Source organism: Kogia breviceps, chromosome 2 (assembly GCF_026419965.1).
Source record: "Kogia breviceps isolate mKogBre1 chromosome 2, mKogBre1 haplotype 1, whole genome shotgun sequence".
Lineage (NCBI taxonomy): Eukaryota > Metazoa > Chordata > Mammalia > Artiodactyla > Physeteridae > Kogia > Kogia breviceps.
Window position 1 is genome coordinate 5117581 of NC_081311.1, and position 25157 is coordinate 5142737.

The 25157-nt window shown below is 49.5% G+C and overlaps 2 protein-coding genes across 4 annotated transcripts in view; one reads left to right on the forward strand and one right to left on the reverse strand.

The window, feature by feature from the left end:
• The window catches only part of DOCK1 (dedicator of cytokinesis 1), a 504544-nt gene that overhangs the window by 248158 nt on the left and 231229 nt on the right, over nt 1–25157 (reverse strand). The window lies entirely within an intron of this gene.
• INSYN2A (inhibitory synaptic factor 2A) overlaps nt 1000–25157 on the forward strand; it is a 57240-nt gene continuing 33082 nt past the window's right edge. The window contains exons 1-2 of one of the 2 annotated variants that reach the window (XM_067024327.1): nt 1000–1078; nt 21764–22946. In XM_067024327.1, the coding sequence (XP_066880428.1) occupies nt 21769–22946 (1178 nt within the window). In that variant the 5' untranslated portion in view covers nt 1000–1078; nt 21764–21768. Of the gene's footprint in view, nt 1093–21763; nt 22947–25157 lie in introns of both variants that reach the window. The other variant, XM_059053857.2, reaches the window with a different exon arrangement.

Consider the following 25157-nt stretch of genomic DNA (forward strand, 5'->3'; position numbering starts at 1 on the left):
CGGTCAGTCTCCACTTAGGCGGGGCTGACCCCGGGTTGGGCCCAAGGCAACGCGCCCCTGACCCTGGCCTTCACCGGGCAGCAATCCGCAGGTGAGGGGGCAGGCGCCTGCACCCCGCGCTCCTGGATTTCAGAGCCCCTCTGGGCTGGGTCGGCCAGCACAGCAGGCGGCCATCGCGCGGGGTCCCCACCGACCTCTCCCGGTAAAAACCTAGGGGGCCCCGCCCTCCAGCTGCTCCGGAGGCGGCTCCAGCTCCAGGGTAGGCTCAACAAGTTCCCGGGCCGCGCAGCGCCGCCTGCAGCCCAGAAACCCCGAGGACGCGCCGCGGTAGAGCCCGGCGCGCAGGCGGCAGCCGCCGGCGGCTGCTTCCACCTCCTCCCCGGGCTCGGGCGCCGGCGGGCGGGGGCTCCTGCACTCCCACCCGCTCCGCTCCCTGCGGTCCCCCCACCCCACGCACGCGGCCCGGCCCGGCCCCGCGCCGCCCCGGCTCCCGCCCCGCGGGGCCCCGGGCTCCGCCCGCCTCACTGCCAGCCGGGCGCACAGGCGGCGGGCGCGCGGCTCCGGCGCCCTGTCCTCCGGCCGCCGGGCTCGGCGGAGTAGCTGGGACCCGGGGGCGGCGGCAAGGACTTCCCTCCCGCTCCCTCCCCGTCTCCGCCCCCGCCTCCCGGCCTCTGCTCCGAGATCTCGCCGGAGACAATCGCAGTAAATGAGGACATCGGAGGAGCACGGAGCCTGGTGGCTGTGGCTGCCTCCGCCGCGCCGCGAGCCAGCGAGCGCGCGGGCATCCCCGGAGCCGGCCAAGCCGCTGCCTCCCCGCGCGCGTCGCTGAGCCGGGCCGGAGGGACGCGAGCTGCGGCGCGGGGGCCGGCCGGGCCGGGCGGGCCGGGCCGGCGGCCGTGGAGGGGGCGGGCGGCGGGCGCGCAGCCGGCCAAGTCTCCGGAGCCGAGCCTTCCTCCGCGCGAGCCCGGCGAGCCTCGCCGCGGATGCCCTGTCCTGAGTGCTGCGTGCCGCGCCAGGCTTGCCCGGGTCCGCGGTGAGACATGCCCGAGCCCGGCGCTGCACCGACCTCGACTTATCTGTAAGCAGCCGAAGGTAAGCGGAGCCCCACGCGCCCTCTTCCCGCGCCCCGGCGCCCGCTGCACTTGGCCGCGGGCAGAGCACCGCCGGGACGGGCGCCGAGCCCGGCTCGAGAGCTCGCACTCGCCCCCGAACGGGCTTCGCCGGGGATTCGGCGGCTGCCGGAGCCGGGACGCGCCGGTGCAGCCGGGAGCGAAGCCGGCGGCGGGCGGCGGACGGGGGCGGCGGGGGAGGTTACGCAACTGCATCTGGCTTGGCCGGGTCGCCGAGGGGCGTCAGGCAACTTTGGCGACGGCCGGGGAGGAGCAGGGCTGCGTGTATGCGATGTCGGTTCTAGACAAACGCCACAGCCTCGTGAGCGCCCGACAGCCCGAGCCAGGCGGAACTGGGGGGCTCCGGGGGCGGCCGTGGCCCCGGCAGATTTCGAGGTTTTTAAGTCTTTTCCAAACTAAAGCGAACTGGCAAGTACGGCTGATTAACTTCGGGGGCGTAAGTCCGAGCGGAGGGGCCCTGGCGCCGGCCGCGATGGAGAGGCGTGGGCAGAGCGAAGCCCACGTGAAACGCCCGTCTCCTCCCGTGGCGCCAGGGCTCGCTCGGGTGGGCACCTTCCCGGGGCTGCGGGCCGGAGTCGGCGCCCGCGGGTCTTCCGGGGGCTCGGCTTCACGAGTCAGACCGGGACAGGCGTGGGAAGCCAACCAGGGCTGCAGACCGAGCTAAGCCCGCTTGCTGGCGAACCAGGGCAGGAGGGAGGAGTGAGCCCGCGGGCCGGCCCGGGGCCGGGGCAGCGCCTGGAGCCCAAAGTCAAGAGCGAGAGCCTGCGTCTTGCTGGTTCATGCTCAGGGCTCCCGGCCGGCATCTCCATCGTCAGGATCAAGAGCCTGTCCCCATGACCTCAGCATTCTCCTAGCCCAAAATATGCCACAGGGAGATGGAGCTAGCGATAAAGGGATGCCAGGAGTGGGGGAGGAGAGGCGCATCTGGTGTAAATCGGGGAGGACCGGGTGCGTTTGGCTCATCTACAGAGCGGGGCCCTGACCCCTCTCCTGCTGCAGGTCTGTGCCGGAGGGCTGGACGCCCGGTCGGGCGCTGAACCAATGAGCAGCAGTGAAGTCGTTTAATTTGACCTTGTCGGCTTCGGCGCTTAAATTCTGCAGAAGCATCCCGAGGTGAAGTGGCCAAGAGAGGGAAGGAACTTTGGGCCAGCCCTGCCTTGGCTGGGAACCCACGCGATCATTTCACAGGACTACAGCTCAGACTAGGAGGGTCCAGGCCAGCGCGTTTGGAGGTTTTCCCTTGCACGAGCACTAACCAGGAGGTTCCCTTACCATTTGCCGGGGAAGGTGGGGGGCGGGGGGGAGGCGGGAATGTCAAGGTTACCGGACTGGGGATTTGACTGAAAACTACCACCCAAATCACCTGACCTGGGCCATTCCTGACGCGTGGTACACGTATGAAAACGCTTTAACCTCATTAAGCTTACGCTACGGATCCAGCAGAAAGTATAACCCTCATTTCACTTTGCAGAGGCGGAAAGTGCCGGGTTTTACGATTCACATCGTGTGCTATTTATTGCATCCATATCCTGTTGAATGTTACTTTTCAAAGAAAAGTTCATATTCATCTTTGCCATTTTATTTTTTTGCCAGAATGATTAGCAAACGTGCCGTCAGCTCAAAGGAAAAATGGAAGTCCTGCCATCTGCATGCCTCACCAGATATTAATAATCACTATCTATGTTTACTACTTACATTAGATGGCACTGCTACTCATGATGGTTTTATTACAGGAGCATTTGGAGGAAAAAAAATGTCTAGCACAGCTATCACTAATTGCATGATTTTGCATAAATTATGTTAGCTACAGAGAGTTTGAGCTTTTCTTCACTTCACGAAATTCATCATTTCCTTAAAGATAGGACGATTCCGTTTAATTTCTTAGCTAAAGGAGAGGCCTCTACTTAAAGATGGGTGCCCTTGAAAAGCAGAGGTTACCTTTCAATTTACTATAGTTTATTATTGTGATTAAGGCGTTAGCTTTTACTTAACTCAGGCCGATTATCCTACTGAGACGCCCAGCCACTGGTGATGACGTAGGTTAATCAGGCCAAAGCTGGAAAGCTTTTGAAAGCCTAGGCAAAGTTGGGTGTACTCTCTTAGTCTCTTGACTTTGGGGGCTTCTCTGTTCTGCCACATTTGTTTTCCCCACATGTAGGGTATTTCTTTCAGTTCTCCCTCTGTAGAGAAAAAAACAACTTAAGTAAATAAGTAAATTAAGGAAAAGACTTGGGCGTGAAAGGCACTGGTCTACGGGGAAGATTCCTGCACAAGGAAATAAGAAGCCAGAAAATAAAAACAATTCTCAGAATGAAGAGTTGAATCCAGCAGAGCAGTTGGACAGATGTGTTCACTTAGCTCCACATTTGTATTCTCTTGTCTGCTCTCACCCATGGCTGTCTCATTTAGAGCTACAACAACTGAACTCTTGTATGAGAAGCAGATGACTTATGTCGGGGACAGGCTGCTTCTCCATGATAAAGAAATCACGGCTACACTGAAAAGTGGCAGAGTCCTACGGACCAGCGTCAATTTAGGGAGGCAGTGACCCCGGTCATCAGGACCAGCCCACCGGACACCTGAGTAGGTGCACAGCAAGGCGGCTGCTTTAACCAATCAGAAGCTCGGGGAACCACACCAATTATGCCTGCCTATTTAAGGCAGACTGTGGTCATTTAGGGACTATGAGGTCATGGTGATGCCCCAGACAAAACTGGCATTGTTATTTTAAACAGTTCCTTCATCACCAATTCCCTTAGCAACCTCTTACCCTGAGCCCTGCATTCCCCAGCCAACGAAATGAGCTGACATAATTTATGAAGCAGTTTCTTTTTAGTCTCCTCACATATTTGCCTTTAATATTTCATTATGGAGTGACTTCAATACTTTAAAGCAAAATTTAGTGTGATTGATATGACAACACTTTTATTACCAGGGTATTTGCATACCAACATTTGGATAAGTCTTTAATATTTGGGCTAACCTATAATACAAATGTAGAAAAACCTTCTAACTTTTAATCAGTGTATATTTAAAGTTTGTTTTTCTTATGTATTAAGGACAGAACACAGAGATTTAGTGCCACATTGTGGGGACCCTGCTGGGATTCGTATGAAGAGGCTGTTTAGTATTAAACAGTAAGCCATACAAATTACAGGTTTGAACCTTTGGACCGTGTATGATAATGTATCTGTTTCAGGTCCAGAGGCCCTGAAGTGTCTCCAAGCACCCAAGAATCTTACCTCTCAGATTGACAAAAAACATAACTTGGAGACATTTCCGGGTTCCAAATTCAATTCCTGATATAAACTCTTTCAGACACGCCCTCTACCACAGGGGTAGGTGTACAGCAATATCACCATAAGCCACCATGACATTCAGTCTGAGTCACATGTACTTGAGACATCGTTCACACCACAGTGAATGAGTTGAGGGGCTCTAAGGCAGACAAAGATATTAATTATCAAGCGACAAATCGCTGATGTAAATAAAAACGAAACACTTTAACCTGACGGCTCTGTGTCTTTCTGCTGAGTACATATTCCCAGCTCTAGTTGGGAGAGAAAGAAAATTAACTCAACTACAGAAAAGCAGATATTAAGGACAAGAAAGACTTAGGTTTCTAAATTATAAACCTTTTGGCTAACATCATATTTCCAAGGAATTTGGAAAGGACAGTCTTCAAATATATCATTGCAAATATTGCTTCCGTAGAGTATTGAACTGATTATTCAGAAAGTATTGTACATCCACAGACAAGCTCTCGTTACCCTGTCATCTTGCTATTAGGAACAGGAGCAAAAAAGGAGGAAAGAGACTCACGTTTACACACTGAACCTTCACCCCAGTTACTCCATTATGGCCACGACACGGGTGAAGAAACTTTTTGAAAAATCACAACAGCATAGCAAAAGGCTGGTCAAAGTTTATATCGCAGTTACTATGGAAAATTCCAATTCAATCCTTAATAATCTAGCCTCGGGCATAAAATGAAATGCAGTAAACTACAGCATATGAAAGACATGAGAAGGAAGATTTGGGATGACAGAAATATTACAAGCAGCCCTGCAAATAAAAGTTACTCTCTCGCCTCACCAAGACTCCAGAGAGAAAAGGGCAGGAAAAGGAGGCTGATGGTCTGGGGGCCTCGTTTCAGCTGCTCAGTTAAGAAATCACCCTGGAGGTTCAGTATCTCCCTGTCGACGATAATGAAACTGAACAATCTTTGTTTGTGTTTCTAGGTCATTCCACCAGTGATGTGGGTCGCTCCATAGCGGTTGTTCCCTAGGAAGTATCCAGTGTTTGTCAATTGCCTATCTCTGTAGTTTTTCTGTGTGTACTTAGTAGTTAGACTCAGAACACCTCATATGATCTGCATTTTTGCTCCCTGGAAACTGCTTGCTTTTGTAGTAAGTGACTTTAGCATCCTTGGAAATGTCTTGGAACTAGTAAACCTGGACTTGATAATGGGAAAGCACTGGAAAGTAGATTGATACACAGGTGGCTAGGCCCAGAAAGGAAGGCTGGTTTGTGGAAATGTACCCGACAGTAGCAACAGTGGCCATGGCAATGTGTGAGGTGTTGCAAGATGAGTGAGAGGTCCTCAAGAAGTTCAAGGCCAGGAGGGCGAGAGGAGGTAGGAGGTAGGATCAGGAGAGGACCAGCGGTGTGCTTTGAAGGTTCCCAGGCAGGAAAGCGTAATGTCCTGGCTGAGACGAGGGCTGAGACTGGCCCCGTACACACAAATTCTGCAGCTTAAGCACAGCTGCCGCGTACTCAGAGCAAGAGACTTGTGTGGGAAGGGTAAGAAGTGACACTGGGCAAAGGTCTCGGGGTGAAGGTCAGAGAGTGAAGAAGCAATCTGAAGTCAGTTAACAGAGGAACAGGCAGGAAAGAAAGGTCCTATGTTCACTGGCGATGGGTAACCACTGAGTGTTTTGAACAATCACATACACTTCCAGAAGATTAAGTCTTGACAGCTGGAGACCGGCTGAGAGGGGGTGACAGGTGAGAATTAACTGGTAGCAAAGGTGACTGGTGACAGTGGGAATATGGTATATAAGGGGGTGGCTGGGAGAGAGACATCCCCGGCAGCAAATCTTTATGACATGGCAACACGAAGAAGGCATTAAAGATGCTACTAACCCAGGCAGACAGGATGGTCGGGGAATCAATGGAAACAGAGAAGCCAGGGAGCCAGCAGATTTGGGGGGAATGATACGATTACTATTAGAAATTTGAACTTGAGTTTCCAACTGGAAATATTATTATAAAAGATAAGTTCTTCATCATTTCTGACTTCTTAGAATGTCCATGAGATACACTCTCAAAGAGAAGAAAACTGGACCAAAGGATCCTCAACACAGAGAAATTCTTAAAGGACTAAGAATAGCCCTATCAAATAACAGGTGCTTCATGAATATTTAATGAGGCTATTAACAATAAACCTAGTCAGTGATCTTGCTAGAAATTCACAGACTCCAGATGGGACAAAAATTTTTTTTTCTTCCATTTCAAGTTGTTTTGAAGTAGGAATTAAAAGGAAGTCTTGTGAGAAGTTGCTAACAATGAAGACAGCTTCTGGAAATGGACAATCTTTACATCTGGGCCACACAGTGATCAGGAAGAAAAGAGGATCAAAGGTCTGGGGTTTTCCACCCTGAAACTCAACCTTATCGAGTTTCCTTTGGTAAAAGTTCACATGAGTAGAAGCTGAGTTTTTAAAGAAAGAATGTGGGCTCTCCCTGGTGGCTCAGTGGTTAAGAAGCCACCTGCCAAGGCAGGGGACATGGGTTCGAGCCCTGATCCAGGAGGATCCCATATGCCACAGAGCAACTAAGCCTGTGTGCCACAACTACTGAGCCTCCGAGCCACAACTACTGAGCCCATGCGCCACAACTACTGAACCTGCACTCTGGAGCCTGCGAGCTACAACTATTGAGCCCGTGCACCACAACTGCTGAGCCTGCGCTCTAGAGCCACGAGCCACAACTACTGAGCCTGCGCTCTAAAGCCACAAGCCACAACTCCGCAGCCCGCATGCCACAGCTACTGAGCCTGCTCTCTAGAGCTGCAAGCCACAACTACTGAGCCTGCAAGCCACAAATACTGAGCCTGCGCTCTACAGCCACAAGCCACAACTACTGAGCTCACAAGCCACAACTACTGAGCCCACGCACCACAACTACCGAGCCTGCACTCTAGAGCCACGAGCCACAACTACTGAGCCTGCATTCTAGAGCCACGAGCCACAACTACTGAGCCCGCGTGCTACAACTACTGAGCCTGTGAGCCACAACTACCGAGCCTGCACTCTAGAGCCACACGCCACAACTACTGAGCCCACGCTCTAGAGCCACGAGCCGCAACTACTGAGCCCATGAGCCATAATGACTGAGCCCACACACAAATACTGAGCCCGTGCTCTAGAGCCACAAGCCACAACTACCGAGCCCGCGTGCCACAACGACTGAAGCCCTTACGCCTAGAGTCCATGCTCCGCAACAAGAGAAGGCACCGCAATGAAGGGTAGCCCCCGCTCACCGCAACTAGAGAAAACGTACATGCAGCAACGAAGACCCAACGCAGCCAAAAATATATAGATAAATAAATAAATAAATTTTAAAGAGTAAAGAAAGAAAGAATGTGTTTAAGTTTAGTGACCTAGTGTTAGAGTGAAAGCAACAAGGGAGAAGAACAGGACAGATGATGACTCTGTCGCCTCAATCCAAGAGATTAAATGTTCTTTTACCCCAAATGCTGACATTTTGGGGTTGAAAGGAATTTTCACTTTACCAAAATACCGGAGAGTTCACTGGGTCAACCCAAGACCACCGGCAGACATCTGGTCTCTTAGCCTTGACCCCACCTCTCAATGTGACGTAATGACACGTCCACTCCATCGGTTTTTGTGCCAGACCCATCAACGTAGCACTTCTTTTCTCATCAATACCAGAGTGGCTCATAAAGACTTGGGGTTTTTTGTTTGTTTCTTTTTTCCTTGTTGAAACTGCATGGCACAAACAACTAGTCAACTAGTTCCCCATCAGTCATGCACTTAAGACTCCCCTAGCTTGCAGAAGTGTGCCGAGGAATCACTCCCAAGAAAAGTTCATACCACGTGCAAGCGTGGAGAGTTTGAAATTTTAAAAATTTTTAAAAAGATAAGTTGCTCATTTTTAAACCATATTTTTCATTTGACTTCTCAGGCCATTGAAGAACCCCATGATAACTGCTTTTCTCAAGTATTTACTGTCTGTCTGTTTTCAAAGTAATTGTTAGTTCAGTGGCTTCACAGAAGTATTTTCCATTCTTGTTTCGTTTTTGCTATTTCTGTTTGTCTCCATGTATACTATTTACTCTCCTCTAAGTATGTCTCTTGCTTTATTTATTGTTTCTATCAGATTTGCTAGTGTGGCAAAAATCCCCCAGGGTTAGGCTAAACAATGGAATTTATCACATGGTTGCAACACTGGGTCTATGAAAACATCACCTGCTCTTGCTGGGCAGGGGAAGCTCTGGTGAGTGGTAGAGAATGGACTGGAATCCAGGGCCCCTGGCTCTCAATTCATTCCTCGTGACCATTTAAATTCTATTTACATCAAAGCATCACATCAATTCTAACTCTAGATCTAAAGATTATGTGAAAATGACCACTGGCATGCCCCATTTTCAAGTAAAAACCTAGGACAACTGTATATATATATATATATTTTTTACTTACTTATTTTTGGCTGCATTGGGTCTTCATTGCTGCGTGAGGGCTTTCTCTAGTTGCGGCGAGTGGGGGCTACTCTTCGTTGCAGTGCACAGGCTTCTCAATGCAGTAGCTTCTCTTGTTGCGGAGCATGGGATCTAGGCATGCGGGCTTCAGTAGTTGTGGCTCGCGGGCTCTAGAGCGCAGGCTCAGTAATTGTTGCGCACGGGCTTAGCTGCTCTGTGGCATGGGGGATCTTCCCGGACCAGGGCTCGAACCCATGTCCCCTGCATTGGCAGGTGGATTGTTAACCACTGCGCCACCAGGGAAGTCCAACTGTATACTTTTTTTTTTTTTGCAGTACGCGAGCCTCTCACTGTTGTGGCCTCTCCCGTTGCGGAGCACAGGCTCCGGATGCGCAGGCTCAGCGGCCACGGCTCACGGGACCAGCCACTCTGCGGCATGTGGGATCTTCCCAGACCGGGGCACGAACCCGCGTCCCCTGCATCGGCAGGCGGACTCTCAACCGCTGTGCCACCAGGGAAGCCCAAAGACCTGTATTTTAAATGATGACAATGACAGGTCACTAACTGTCCCTCTCTGTGGAAGGGGAATCCATGCTCACTGCTGCTCCATGAACAGAGCCATGGAAAGCCCACCCTGCTGGCCTCGACCCGGGCTCTGTTTGGTGATCAGCAACCCTTGGCTGAGTCCCAGGTTCATTCTAGAAAAACTAGAAGGGGGGACGGGGCTCTGCTTGCTCCCCGAGACATCTCTCATTCATCCCTTCATTCGGTAAATACTTATGGGTACCTTTTATGTGTCACATGTAGCTCCAAGCTTCAGGGATACAGCAAGAAATACAAGAAAATGAAGGGAACGAAACAAAACATGGAGACTGGTGTTCTTCATCTTACATGCATTATGAAAATGATCTCGGCCACCCTGTCACCAGTTTCCCCAGAAACTCCGACTACCCGGACTGGGCTGGGGACCAATACATGTATTCTAGAGAGTCAGGCCCAAGGATGGAGGCCTTGAGGAAGATGCGTGTTTTCCTGCTTCCTCTGGGCTCAGCACAGCCTCCCTTCAGATTCTTTTCCCCTATGTGGCCAGAAGGGCTGTCTTTAAAAACAACAACAACAAAGGTACCACTTCTTCGATGCTGTGCTCTCCTCCAAAGTTTCAAGAAAGCCAAGTATAGAGGGATCGTTTGAGGTTTTAGGAAGACTTATGTTTTCCTTTAAAACAGTAATTTTAGGATTCTGATGGGCGCAGAGAATCATTTCAAGATCAGCAGTACTGCTTATGCACGACGACGCTAACTTCTTGAACCTCCACGGTCTAACCCCTCTGTTCTCTCTCCCTTTACCACAATCCTTGCGAAGGAAGAGAGCATCAGTTCCAGCAAAGTGCCAGAGAGATTAAAAGGCAGAAGCAGCACACAGAAACGTCAACTTAAAATGTGATTATTCATTCAGTTTAACACTGTGTTCATTGTGTGTTGGGTGCTTCATAAAATGTGAAACTGTATGATGGTCCTGCCTCAGTTACCTGTCCTTGCCTTGATTTTTGTTTTGCCCTGGGAGGAACTGTCCAGCTCCATTCTGGACAGGAGGACAAGGGTTGCTGCAGCTGCCTGATACAGAGCAGTGGAAAGCTGACAGTAGTGGCTCTGGTCCACCAGAACGATCTGTGCCTCCATCCCCAGTTAACAGCACTCAGGATGTAACGCCCTCTGCCTGGACTGGCTTCCCTAGGCACCTCCCCTTCCTCTCCTGCATCTGTCCGTGCGGTTCCAGCATTCACCGTTCCCCTCACATTCTCCCTCTCATTTTATTTCCCCATTTCCCTTTTCCTTCCTTCCCGGGTTCATCACAAACAGTAGCATAGAATTATACTTCTAACTACTGATTTTACTTGTTGAGTGCAATTTTATACTTTATGTTCTCATTTCAAAGTAAGGAAAAATGAAAAGCTGTTTATTTCATCCAACACCTTTGGGCCAAAACACACATGCTCTGAAGTAACTCCAATTCAAAGGTGCTATTCCCAACCCTCTATGGATTCCCAACGGCCCCCCGCCGAAAGGTCAGGGGTTCCTCCTCTATAGCAAAATTTAGAGTCGAATTAGAAGGCTGAGATTACACCGATTCCACGCTCTCTAACGTGTTTATGTTATCCCAAGCTATTGAGATTTTTGAATTAAATTCTTAATTTATTCTGCCATGACCACATCCCACTCCCAAGGAGAAAGCCCAGCAGTGTAAGAACAAGCCTGCTGGTCACATTTACCATGTACCAAATATGCTGTAAGGGCCCCAATGCACTTTATGATTATATAACACACACACACCACTTCTGAACCATCTACGCATTTTTATGAGTGTGCGTGTCATCTTGTTTCCCTCCACCTGCACAGAAAACAATGTTTTAAAGTAGGGCTTCCCTGGCGGCGCAGCGGTGGAGAGTCCGCCTGCCGATGCAGGGGACGCGGGTTCGAGCCCCGGTCCGGGAAGATCCCACATGCCACAGAGCGTCTGGGCCCGTGAGCCATGGCCGCTGAGCCTGCGCGTCCGGAGCCTGTGCTCCGCGACGGGAGAGGCCACAACAGTGAGCGGCCCGCGTACCACAAAAAAAAAAAAAAAAATTAAAAGTAATACCGTGTAACAACCAAACTCAAGATAGTAACGCCAAGGTTCAGAAGATAAAAATCTGTGGACGTGGTTTTACTCAAACTAATGAAACTCAGTCCCATTCCCTTCCACTCATCCGATCCCTACCCAGGTTGCAGAACACAGCCGTGTCCACCAGATCTGAGAATCCAGGTTATGCAGAAAGACCCCATGGAAGCCGGTAATACTGAGAACCCAGTCTACACCTTCTTAAAATGTCATGGGTAAGGGCCTGCTGTGAGGATCCTGGGATGTATATCATTATATTCTTGAACTAATTAGCAAGGATCAAAGGCTGATTGAGTTCGAGAGAGAGGAGATGCTCAGCGGAACCCAGTCTACAAACACTTATATACGTGTAAGAAGAGAGAACTGGCACATCAAAGAAAAGTGACTCAGGCTTTAGGCCAACTTCTCCATGTCTCCCAGGGAGCCCTCTCTCAGCTCTTTCTTCTTCCTGACGCCACGATGGTCCTAAGCACAGTGGGCCGCTGCCATCCACAGAGGAGTGTGTTTCCCACGCTGGGCTGCACATTTGCCGAGGACCGTTGCTCGATTCCCTGGGTGCCCAGCACACGTCACCCTCCACGTGCAGGCGCCGTTCACTGAGTCAATGGCAGCAGCCATGAAGACTGGAGCAGCCAGAGAAGAGGCAAGGCTAGACCCGGACCATTAAAAAGGAGGGTGGGGCACAGCCCCAGAACATGAACCACCGGAAGCAAAGACACAAAGGAGGGAGTGACCAGGGTGTATTCTAGAGACAGCACGGGAACTGACGTACCTTGAACAGACAGCGTTTGTGAGTACCCATGAGGGGTCCAGGGAGATGAGCAGGATGGGAAAGATTACAGAGGGCCCTTAAGAAATCGCTTTTCGGAAGCACTACCAGACTGCGACTCAGGTAGGGACCCACCGAGAGGAGAGATGTTTGCACCTGAAGCCTGGGCTAAGAGGACACGCAGGATGGAGGGACACAGAGCTGAGGGCAGGGGATGTAAAAACACCAAGGGGTCAAGGTGGGAACGGTGGGAACACGACGGAAGAAATCAACGGGTGAAGCAAGAGGAAGGAGAAACAAAAACCAGTGGGACCTGGTGATGGCTGGGATGGGGGCATGAAACTGGGGAGTCAGTGAGGCAGAGCAGTGTCAGCAGCCGTTAAGGCACCCTCAGAATAAAAGGACTCGGAGACTCACACTAGCTGACGATGATGGATGGGCTGGGATCTCGACACCCCCCCCCCCCGCCCCCCGCCTCCCCGCGGTAAGACAAGTTGAGGCCTGAATTTAACACCGGGCGCCTTTGCTCCATGCTCGGCTGAGGCGAGCACAGTACGCGTTGTTCCTTGGTTGAAGACAGACCACCAAGGTCTCAGGCCACTGCCCTATGCCAGTCCTCCCCCCAGGAGGACACAGAGACGCTACTGAGCTTTTCATGTGGGGCAGGGGTGCAGCTTCGCATTTTTTTAAGTAGCTACATATTGTTATGCACGGAGGAGACAGAAGTTCACAACAGCTGTTAGTCAAGGAAGGAATTAACAAACCAACTGGCCTGGCAGAGTAGAAAATCCCACCAGGATCAATGAGAAGTCCAATTTATATTAAGGAATAAAATGTGACAGCTATTTGGATGCTAAAGTATGTGACACACAGGCACTTTCAGTTTTCTCTTTTTCATCTCCCACCCCTAACAATGACACTTTGGGTCCTGAACACTGAACGTTCACCCTTAGCGCACCTGCAGTTGGGAGCTATCACTTGCTACTAGCAATGTTCCCTCCGTTTCCCTGTCCTCGGTGAGAGTGTACGCTCTCTCCCTGCCGAGCCTAGGTTTGGTCTACACTGACGACACCGCCCTTGCGGGTAATGAACCACTTCTGAGGTTCCCCTCACTGTCCATCGGCTGCAGTGGAAGGAAAGGAAAGGGGTCTTAATTCATGTCCTTTTGGTCCTCTCAGATTAAATAATCCCTGCATCATTTTTAGCCCAAGAATCAAAGGAAAGACTCAGGTGTTCAGACCAAGCAACCTTTCCACCCTGGACCCCAGCTGATAAAAAATGAGCCGTACGTGGGAAGACCACACACCCTGACTCTGACTGGCTTTTTGTTAGGATTCTGACCTGGGCGGTTGTTTCTCTACATTTTGCCATCCACTTATAAACAGAAGCCCATGACAAGAAATGCTCATTTCTCCCTTTCTTTCTTGGCTTTGCTACCGCTGCAGTACACCCAAGACCTTGCTAAGTCTACAGCAATTTGGCCAGACCGTGGAAACACGGCAGACACACTACAAACGAAACATACACAGGGGATCCGTTTTGATGGTAACAGATGGACACTCCCATGGCCTTGCCAGAGAGATGGGTTACATCTTCGACTCTGATTGATTTCAATTGTAGTGAATGGTAACCTCCAAGCAGAAACCCTGCCGGGGTGGTTCCATGATGGTCTCCTGAGATTCACAGCTGGTAGAAGCGGCAGGGAAAACATACTCTTTTGACAGTTATTTCTTGGGGAAATTACTGTTCTAATTTTAGCTTCAGATATATCATGAGTCAAAACATGACATTTAGTTTAAAAAAAAAAAAAAAAGTATGGATTCACCACAGTTCATCAATAAGGCAAAACAAGCCCAAAGCCCATCCCAGTATATGCACACGTTCTCAAAGAGATTCCCATAAATAGTCCAAGAAAGGGAAGCCGCCTCGTTTGCATCCTACGAATTCCAGCCTCTTGGGGTTGGGCCCCAAACTACCAGCTGATGGTTGCTTAATTACTTGGAACCATCAGGGAAAAGAGTAGGTGAGCCATTTGCTACAGTAATCTAAATGCGCTCATAAGCTACGCTCAAGACTAAAGCCCTAATAGTTAACATTTTCTGTAACTGTCGTACCGATGGGGGAGAGAAGAGGAGCTGGGAAATCAGTTCTTCTGACTGGTCTTACACAAGATTTTGGTGAGCTACTGGAACCAGGTTTACCGAATTCTTTTTGGACACTGTTAGTTAGCAAAGCTAACTGTGTCACATAATATTTCTTACAGTGATGTAACATCTCATTTGGAGGAGGTATTTTTTCCAGTTGGTTTTTGCCACCATCATAAACTTTTGCTAATTCATTTCTAGTAATTTAGATTCTATTTGGACAGAGGATGAACAAAGGTTAATGTCAGTATAAGCTGAACGTCGAAGAACTAAGTAAACAGTGAAACACAAATGAAGAGGAAAGTCTGATCCAATGGGCATCTTCTGGTTCTTCTAAAACCTCAACACCAAACCCAAGCATCCTGTAGGAAAGGGATGGTTCACTCCCTCTGTTCCCACGCATTAGAAACAGGCCAGTGAGAATCTATTTATGTTGCGTGGCTGAAGTTACTGAGCAAAGGTTTTCAGTAGGTTTTACAATGGGTTTCCTGAAATCAAAGACATACATGAGTCGGGGCCCCGCCTGCCATGCTGTTTCTTCTGCCCAAGACCTGCAGTGAAGCTCCCTGAGTGCCCTTTGCCCTGCTCCCGACTGGATGGTCCTCACTTTTTAATGATGGAGGCCTCACCGCAATAGTCCATAAATCCAGGGAGTGGGGCGTGACTTGGGCCACCGCGTTGGAGGCTGAGACAGGAGCAGCCTCCCCACAGGGCTCAATCTCAGGGGGGGTGTTGGCATTCATTTTTTTATCCCATTTCAGCCCTCTTAATCAGTGACCTCTGAAGAAGGCAAGAAATGTCTGGGAAAATATCATTCCGGTGTATTAAAGGAAATTAAACTGGATAATGAATCTAACTAAGACACAGTCCAAAATCTATAGCAGTTAGCTCTGCCCTGAGGAGAGGAGGGCGCCCGTTTTGGAAGAATCAATCAGTGCCTATAAAGCAGGTCCTAACGTTAACTATTTCGGAAGGCAGGTGAATTCATTAACGGGTGAGGCTCTGTCTCACCTCCCTCTCCCTCTGGCAAGCAGCGTGTTAAGGTGCGTGTGGGATATTCTCTTTCACCTCTCCTCACTCCGAGCAGCCTTATGTCCAGGCATCCCCTCCGCATACAGAATAAAGTGCTGACCCAATTCATCCTGAATCCCAGCCAGCATCTTCGACACCGAGGTGTCTCAACAGTGGGAAAGCAACGAGAACGGCCAATAATGTCACGCAGTCCCTTTTCCAAACGCATCGGGTTGCTTGCCTTGCTGTTTCGCTGCCTCCACTGACGGATGGGCCCCTGGGAGGTGTCTTAGCAAGGCCGTCCCATTCCCCGGTCCCCACCGTCGGTCAACTGCATTATGCCGTTTATATCACCGCTCAGGGCCAGACCGGAAACCTCTCAGGTCCCTGCAGACACTAAGAACAGAACTAACCCAGTGGAGATTCTCTCTCGTGCTGAAATCCCCCAAAGTTTCCTTCAGATGGTAACTGCAGATTATAGGTCAAAACTGCTTGATTCCTAACTAAAACAGATGGCAAATTCCAGCCGACAGTGAGCTTTCGCACATATGGATATATCTTCTACTAAATGCTCCCTGGATCTCCCAGCTAGTCCACACACACCTATATACAGAGGCATGTATGTAGATGTCTACACCCTGCAGATACACACACACACACACACACACACACACACACACACACTGTTAGGATTCTGAAATTCATTTTCTTTCTTTATCCAAGGTTTCCTCAAAACAATAAAAGATGACCTTTGGGAGACGGCTTGTACCCAAGTCTAATCATTTCTAGGTTTTTCTTCTTTTGATCCAAGTGTCTCTACTTTCCAGAGGCCTGATCCTGTCATGCTGCCCCTAAGGTGTGGACTAACTTTGCCCTGTGCTTTTTTCATTGGCAAACAACGTAACGACACTGCAACTCCCCCTACCCAAACTGGAAAACAGAAGGGAAAATAAACCTCCCCAAAAGGACTATCTCAGCACCACAATGGTGACCAGTTTTGTTCACGTTCTTCCAGTACAATTTGGTAGATTGCTTTCTTTCACGTAACATTATTTCGTAAGCATTTTCTTCCAATACTAAATAATCTTTTTTAAAAAGTCAATTAATTAATTAATTTTTGGCTGTGCTGGGTCTTCATTGCTGTGCGCAGGCTTTCTCTAGTTGCGGCGAGCGGGGGCTACTCTTTCGTTGAGGTGCGCGGGCTTCTCATTGCGGTGGCTTCTGTTGTGGCGGAGCGCGGGCTCTAGGTGCGTGGGCTCAGTAGTTGTGGCTCGCAGGCTCTAGAGCACAGGCTCAGTAGTTGTGGCGCACGGGCTTAGCTGCTCCGCAACATGTGGGATCTTCCCGGACCAGGGCTTGAACGCTTGTCCCCTGCATTGGCAGGCGGATTCTTAACCACTGCGCCACCAGGGAAGCCCTAAATAATCTTTATAATTATCATTTTAATGGCCTCACTGAGTGAATGTACACCATAACTTACTTAACTGTTTACCTATTGTTAGGCGTTTAGTTGCTTCCATTGTTCACTCCTTTAAGCCGGAACGAACATCTTTATATAAGCTATTAATTTAAAGCAGCATCCAGAGATGACTCTCCACCACTAATCTAAAAATACAGGGTTTATATATTTACAACTCATATTTGATTATGAAATTTAATTTGAGGGTAATTAAGACATTTCTATTCCAAACAGCTCCTTGACATCAAGCTCTCCCCGAGCTAGCCAGGCGCAACCGTGACTTGCCATTTTCACCTCAAGACAGCACAGTCCAGTGAATTCTAAAACACAATTTTCTTATGAAAAATAAACTTTCTGAACTCTTGCTGCTTTAGAGCCAAGACAGTAACTCCAAGAGTCCACGGTTCTCTGCGGTGACACAGCCAAGGCAAAGCCATCGTTGAAAATGCCAGTTTGGTGTCATGCTCAATCCAAAATTCAAGGCAACCCTTGTTGAGTCTGTGCTCTAGGACCTGGTACGTTCCTGGGACCTACCTGGAGGTTCTCTGCATAAACCTGCACCCAGATACTTTGTGGCAACAGGCCAAGGAAATTGCTTACGTGAGTTCCAGCTGTTTGATGCTTTCTTTATGAGGTTTATCATGGGTCACTTCCAGTTACAGATTTCCCCAGGCAGGGGTAGTTGTTTAACGTGTGGGACTTAAAGGGATGCACTGGCTGTGTGATTCTGAGCAGGTTTCGAAAAACTCTTGTGCCTCAGTTTCTCGATCTGCAGCTTGAGGATAACAATAGTACCGCCCCTGTGAGGCTGTCATGAGAGTCAAGGAGAAGATGCAAGTGAAGTGCCTAGGACAGTGCTGGCATATGGTTAGGACACAGAAACAGGGAACATATGGACTGAATGTTGAGGTTACACTGTAACGTGTACATGAACGAATGCATGAAGGAACGATGAAAAACGAGTGTGCCAGAAAGTTCCACGTGTCTCAGACTCTCCTCTAGAGAATGTCCAATGTCCTTTTATGACACAATCATTTTTTTCTTTGTTTTTAAAATTTTATGGAAGTATAGTTGATTTACAATGTTGTGTTAATTTCTTCTGTCCAGTGAAGTGACTCAGTTATAACATATGTATAATTTTCCAATATGGTTTATCACAGAATATTGACTAGAGTTCCCTGTGCTATGCGGAATGACCTTGTTTATCCATCCTATGTATAATAGTTTGCCTCCGCTATTCCCAAACTTACTTCCAAACAAAATCATTTTCTTAATGGTAATCACTTCAAGCCCAATCCCCCCAATAAACAGTAAATGAACACCCCGGAAAGATGTACCCAACTTAATATAAAAGTGATTCTTAATGTCCAGGAAAATTCCATTGTGAAGCTTTAGAAAATATCATGCAGTCATCAGCAGAGCTCATAAACTCATCTGAAGGCAAAGTAAGTCATCGACAAAACTCCTGGGTGTCTTAACTATCAGTGAAGTTACGATGACTTCATTACTATACTCAAAAAAAATTCAGCAACAGCAAACTAAACTGATAAAAAAGTCTTACTTATCACCATCATTTCTACTAATAAGGAAATGATTTTTATATACTTTGCAACTCCCTGTGAAACAGAGAGGTGCTTAGGAATTTTTTATTATTATTATTTTGCCACTGGCAATTAATTCTTCTGATTTGTTTTATTAGTTTGATAATTGGGTCCAAGACTCAGAATATCTTTCCAAACCAGCAGACTGATGTAAAAAAATTATTTCAGTTCAGTTCTTGGCAAATTGTGATGACGAAAAGCATAGTAGAACAAACTTATTCAGACACATTTTTCTGTCGTGGCAGGGAAAAGGCTGAAAAATTACTGTAAATTGCTTTTTGTAACAATGCTCTTTCAAATTTTCCCTAGTATGAAGGTCTTCTGCAGAAAGATGGCACAATACATTCTGACATACCTGGACAACAAAGGCATTAAAGAATGAATATGAGATAAGAGTGAGGGTTAAGATTTCATTTCCTTATTATCCCAGCCCCCCAAACTCTCCCCAACACGAGGTCCCTTGTGTTGTACCTTTTTCAGCTCATGGAATAAGTAAATGTCTCTTAACCATATATATTATCTACCCTTAGCAGGCATGCTCTGTCCCCAGCACCCATAATCTAGTTCAGTCTGTACCTCTCCCTTTTCTTCTCTCCAAAACTGCCTAGTTTTTCGAGTTTCAAATGACAAAGGTCTCCAAATATCCTCAGTACCCAGTAGAGCACCAAAGACCAAAGAAGGCTTGTTCTCTGCCTTCTCCAAGCTACCCTCGGATCGTGATTGTTTCGGATTAATTCCTTTGTCGGAGGACACACAGGCTGCAATGGCATGAGGGCTTGCCTCGATGCTGGCTCAGCACAGAGCTGGGTCTTTTCCAGACTGGAGCATCAGAGCTGGCACCTGGCAGACACCCTGCCCCAGGGGAGGTGGGACACTGCCATCCCTTTTCGGTCTTTTGCGTGGCTTTCTACCCCAGCCTTGCCTTCAGGACACACTCTGGCCACCCAAGGTTATAGGTCTAATGCAGTGGTTCTCAACTGGGGATGGTTAGCGCCCCCCCACCAGGGCCATTTGTCTGGAGCCACTTCCAGCTGTCACTTTGGGGTGGAGGTGCTACTGTTACCTAGTGGAGAGAAGCCAAGATGCTAATAAACATTCTATACTGTGGAGAGCCCGCCCAACAGAGAATTACCTCGCCTGCCATGCCAGGAGTGCCAAGGCTGGGACACCCCGGTGTGACAGAAACCAAACTCTGCAGGGATTATTTGTGATGTCCTCGAACATGATTCCCAGCTCACTGTTCAAGGCAGAACTGATGAAGTAACTGCATTTTCTCTAAGCCTTCCGTTCAGTAACACTAGTGAAGTGCTGGGCTGCACCAGTGCCATGCTGGCATGAGACGTCAACTTAACGGAGTCCCCAGACTCCGGCGGGGGGGGGGGGGGGGGGTTCCATTAACTCACTCTCAGACAGGGGCTCTGGCTTCTCCTCTCTTCCCCTTCTCTGAACCACCACTCCCGTTAGCCTGCAATCCTAAGTCCCTAAGCTAGAGGTGTGGGAAGTGTCCTGCCTCTCCGTTCACTGGACACCTGACGGACAGGAAACAGCATGGACTCGGGGGTCAGGTAGATCAGGATCCTGCCAGTATGTCTGACTTGCTGTGTGACGGTGACTAAGTATCATAACCTCTCTGAACCCCCGTTTCCTCCTTGAAAAGGGACGTGTGGCACTGAAGGTACTAGGTGTGGCCCTCCTCTATCAGCAGAGCTCCTGGGGGCCCACACACCCACTGGGTCCCAGAGCGGCAGCCACGTGACCGCAGTGCCTCTAGCATTTCACGGAAGTGCTCTGGGAGGGACAGGGTGGCCTGACCCTGTTCTTGTTCCCCTCTCACCGGCTCCTGTCAGTGACCTTGCCTCTCTGTGCACCTTGCTTGGACGCCAGTGCCCTGTACAGCCTGGCTTCCTCCCATCTGACTGTTTTCTTCTCGAACACAGGGGAAAAAAAGTGAATGCTAATTCACAAACAGCACACTTAACTATATTTTCTCGCTTTCAGTTCAACCCTCAAGAAAGTTCTTCCATGTGCAATACACAGCTGTGAATCTGCCTAATAAAGTGAAGGCATTTTACCCACTGGTATTCCCCCAGAGCAATCATTGGCCACCTGCATCTTTTTAGTTGCATTTAATAATTCAGCCCAAGATGAATTTGCATGATTACCATAAAGCCTTGTGATTTTATTTTCTTTCAGGATTTAAATCCTGAAACCACCACCATTGTGTTCATTTTCAGAGGTTGTGATCAAAACACAAAACTTGATTTTAGAATGAATAATTTCTTAAAAAAAAAAAACAGTATTTTCAAATACCGCTCTCCACAGAATCAAAGAAAAGAGTTGCTAACACAGACTTTGTAGATGTAGGGAAACCCATGTCCTTTCTATGGCTACTGTTAAACCATTAGAAGCAAGCCATACTGCAGAGATTTTTTTTCCTTTATGCTTTTTACCATAAAGCAGCACGGCCCACTATCCCATGGCATCCAGAATGGCTACCATAAATAGATTTTGCTCAGCTCCTCATCGGAGGGCTCTCCACATTTATCCGATCAGGAGCTAGAATCCCCAAGAAGTCTTTAAGAAAAAATAGCAATCCTCTCGGATTCCAATAATAGATTAATCACGTCATCTTCAAAAAAGTAATAAAAACCCAAACCAAGTAAGTTGCATTTGGAAAACCATCTGCCTGTGAAGTGGAGATGTGCGTGTGAAATGGCAATTTGCAAAGCAGAAGAGGCAGCGCCGTCGGGTTTCTTCATGAATATAGTAAAACAGGTTTGTCTAATAGGGAAACATGCCTTACTATCAAAAGAAAAATGAGTGTATCCCACATGGAGAAGGAAGCGAGCTTTAATATCTGAGAAGCATTTCAAGCTGTGCCTGCCAGCGATTCTCCGCCTGTCTGATTCTCCTTAACATAAAAGCCGACCTCACCTATTTAAAAATAATTAGGGAGGGCTTCCCCGGTGGCGCAGTGGTTGAGAGTGCGCCTGCCGATGCGGGGGACGCGGGTTCGTGCCCCGGTCCGGGAAGATCCCACGTGCCGCGGAGCGGCTGGGCCCGTGAGCCGTGGCCGCTGAGCCTGCGCGTCCGGAGCCTGTGCTCCGCAACGGGAGAGGCCACAGCGGTGAGAGGCCCGCGTAATGCAAAAAAATAAATAAATAAATAAAAATAATTAGGGAGCAGGCAGTAGTCAAACGTTGGTGCCGCCTGTGTTCGCGTGCGTGTTTCCGTTCCGCTGACACGTGTGTTGCTGTCTCCGACTGCAGGAACCATGGTCAGTAAGGAACCCAGCAAATGCGCACTCACGACCTCGGCGAGTGAAGTGGAGCCTGCCGCCTGCCTGGCCCTGGAGATGAAATATGCCCTGGATCCCAACCGGCAGATTAAGAAGCGTAATAAAGCCCTGCAGGTGCGGTTTAAGGATATCTGCGAAGCGCAGAACGAACAGAGGGCCACTCAGCTCTCCTCGGCACAGCTGGGCGACAAGCCGGCGTCCTACAGGGCCACCCACCGCAAGTACATGACCGTGCCCGCTCGGAGGTCCATTCCCAACGTCACCAAGAGCACAGGTGTGCAGACCTCGCCGGACCTTAAGAAGTGTTACCAGACTTTCCCTCCGGACCGCAAGAAAGGGAGTCTCAAAGGCATCCCAGCCGCCGATGCCTTTAAAAGTCAAAACAGTGGGTGCGTACTTGATGCGAAAGAGAAGAGTGAGGAAGGGCCCCGGGAGGAGTCCCGGCAGTGGGGCGCGGACCGGGCTCGGAAGACGGCGGCATTGGTTTTCCACTCCGATGGGCACGTGAACGCGCTGGGCCAGCCCGCGGGGGTCAACTGCGCCGAGCCATGCAAAACCCCCGACCTGCACCGCTGCCGAGATGCGCCTCTGCAGAACTCCACTCGGCCTCCCTCCCAAGAGCCCGACTACCAGCTGCACGGGAAAGCAAAGCACGACCGCGCGACCCCGGACGCCGAGGAACCCGCCGCATCGGCCCACGGGATGGTGTTTGAGACGGAGGTGGCCACCGTTTCCGCGCCGGCCGCCGGCGCTGGTGCCCCCGAGCTGGCCTTGTCGAACTCCGCCCCCTCGAGCGGGGGCCCGCCCCTCTGCCCCGTGGCCGACCAGGAGCCGAGGAAGGCCTCCCAGGCCAATGGGCTGCAGGCCCCGCCCGGCGCTGCCCTGGCCTGCTCGCCCCCGAGGCAGTGCCTGTCCCCCGAATGTGGTGAAGCGTCCCTGCAGACTCAGGCCCCGCCGGGGCAGGAACGCCAGCCTCGTCCGACAGCGCCCGCTGCGGGTGAAGAATGCCAACAAATCGTGCCTCACACGGAAGTGGGCGATCTGAAAGCACAGCTTCAGGTGATGGAGAACTTAATCAGTTCAAGCCAAGAAACCATCAAAGTGCTCTTGGGGGTCATTCAGGAGTTGGAAAAAGGAGAGGCCCACCGGGAAGGGTATGTATGCTCACGCCTTTCTTACGATGCCCTCTTACGATGCCCTCTGCAGGCTTTTCACCCTCAGGGGCCATCAGTAGCCCCCAGAGCCCCAATCCTTAATGAGACTAAAGCCTACATTTCTGAGGACAGAGCAAGGTCAAAGCGGTCCCAGATTATTTTATGATGCTAGACCATATTCGTCCTCACCTGCAAGACTGACTTGTTGGTTAGTATTCCTGTGCCTGGCCTGGAATTCAATACCTATTTTCTGAATGAACTGATAGAGCGTTCCTTCTTATCTCCCAGGGCTAAAGGTTCATGATACTGATGAAGTAGAATAGGTATGCCAGTCCAGAATATCTAATCTAAATACGAAACTACCTGCCTCTTAGGAATCATATTATGGAAAAGAAATTCGGATGGCATTTTGAAAAGTAAATGCTGACTCGCTTATGCTAAGTAATTGGAATAACATTGATATTCAGGACTGTATGAGGTTTTATATTTTATGCAACAGACAATATTTTTTTTTCTTACTTGGAACGCATAGAAGCAATGCCCATCCTTAGACAAATCCTATCTGTATATCACGAGGAGCAAGATGCCTTTCTCCACGAGTTGCCCTGTGTGTACAGATGGGCAGTAGAGAGAATGAAAACAGCCAGGACTGTCTGCCATTGATTAACAGATTGCTGAACTTTGTTTCCCATCTTTTGTACTTGAAATTGTGCTAGGCCAGCCAGGCGGTGTGCTAGGCTGATGATAGGAAACAGCCAGCACTGCTCTGCTTCTGTGCTTCCTGAAACAGTGTCATGGCTCACTGGTTTTGTCTAGACAGCCAGACCTTCTCTCTCCCATTCCCCCATGAAGCTGTCTGGGTTCCACCAGCCCATGTTTTGGAGGTGGCATCTGAGGCAGTGCCCCGTTGCCTCACGTAATGATTAGCACGCTTCACCCCGTGGGCTCCTACCCCTGGTTAAGTGAGCTGGCAGCCAGCATGAAGATTAAGCCAAGAAATGCACTGTCAGGGCAGCAAACCACCCTTGCACAGGACTGTTGTGGTTGAGTTACACTGTATTTGCATGTTGCAAACAAAGGGGAGGAAACCACCTCTATGATCTTAAGGCCTGGCCCCAGAGGCAAGGTGCCTGGTGCAGATGTTGCCCTTGGTGTCTGGCTTCTCCAGCTTCGTGCAGGCGGTCCATCTACAAAAGGAGTTAAATCTCAATAACCGCCACGTCCTACGACCTAGCATTGTCTGCAGCCTACAGCATTAAGCAAAACAAGTTGCTAGCCGATCGTAAACTAATCTAACAGTAGATTAATAGTAACCTACCATTACAGAATGGTTTTCAAAAGGCTTTCTTGAATTTGGGGTTCACATCTCCATTTTCATCCCACTTCAATCATTTAGACTTGAACAAACACATAACCAAAAGCAATACACTAAGGTGGCTCTGTAAGGGATGTGTGATCAATAGACCACTCCCATGGAAACATGAAAAGCCCAAACAGGGACCGATCACTGACTTCGATATAGCTGGTAGTGACTTAAACCAGACAGCAAACTAGAAAGCTACCAACATCACCAAATGTGAAATAAAATTCAACACATGGTATAAAACCAAATGCATATACTAAGTCACGTGCATCTCACAGGGGTGTGTGTGTGCCAAAATAAACACCTGCATGGTTTGAACAAACACCCCATGCGAGGAAATCTGTGTTCTACACGGAGGTTCCTTCTATTAGAACAGAGCGGAAAGTTGTTTTAAATGGGATCCTCTGAGTTCTCTGAGACTATATCAGTCTTCAAAGTGGTTCTGAGTTTATTAAGACATGTCTAGGTGGGAATTCGGGCTCTGAGGACTTGGGCGAGGGCTGCACCTCTCTGTGCCTTGTTGCTTCACCTGTAAGTTGGAGCTCATCAGCCGTCCTGCAGACCGAGGGTGAGGAAGACAGGGAGTGACCTTCTAATGCATGGAGCCCAGCACCAGGTGCATCGGAATGGGGTGGTGTCTGCTGGGGGCGTGAGGCTTGCCTTGCTGGTCAGCGGTGTTGGAGTCTGAGGAACACTTAGTGGCCCCATGTCTGAGTCCAGAGGGAAGGACGCACCCCACACACTCTCAGGACACGGGCTGCCACCAAGTGCCGTTCCTGCACGCCCTGACCTGCTTTGTCCAACGGAGTGGCCACATGTGGCTACTGATATTCAAACTCGAATGAAAC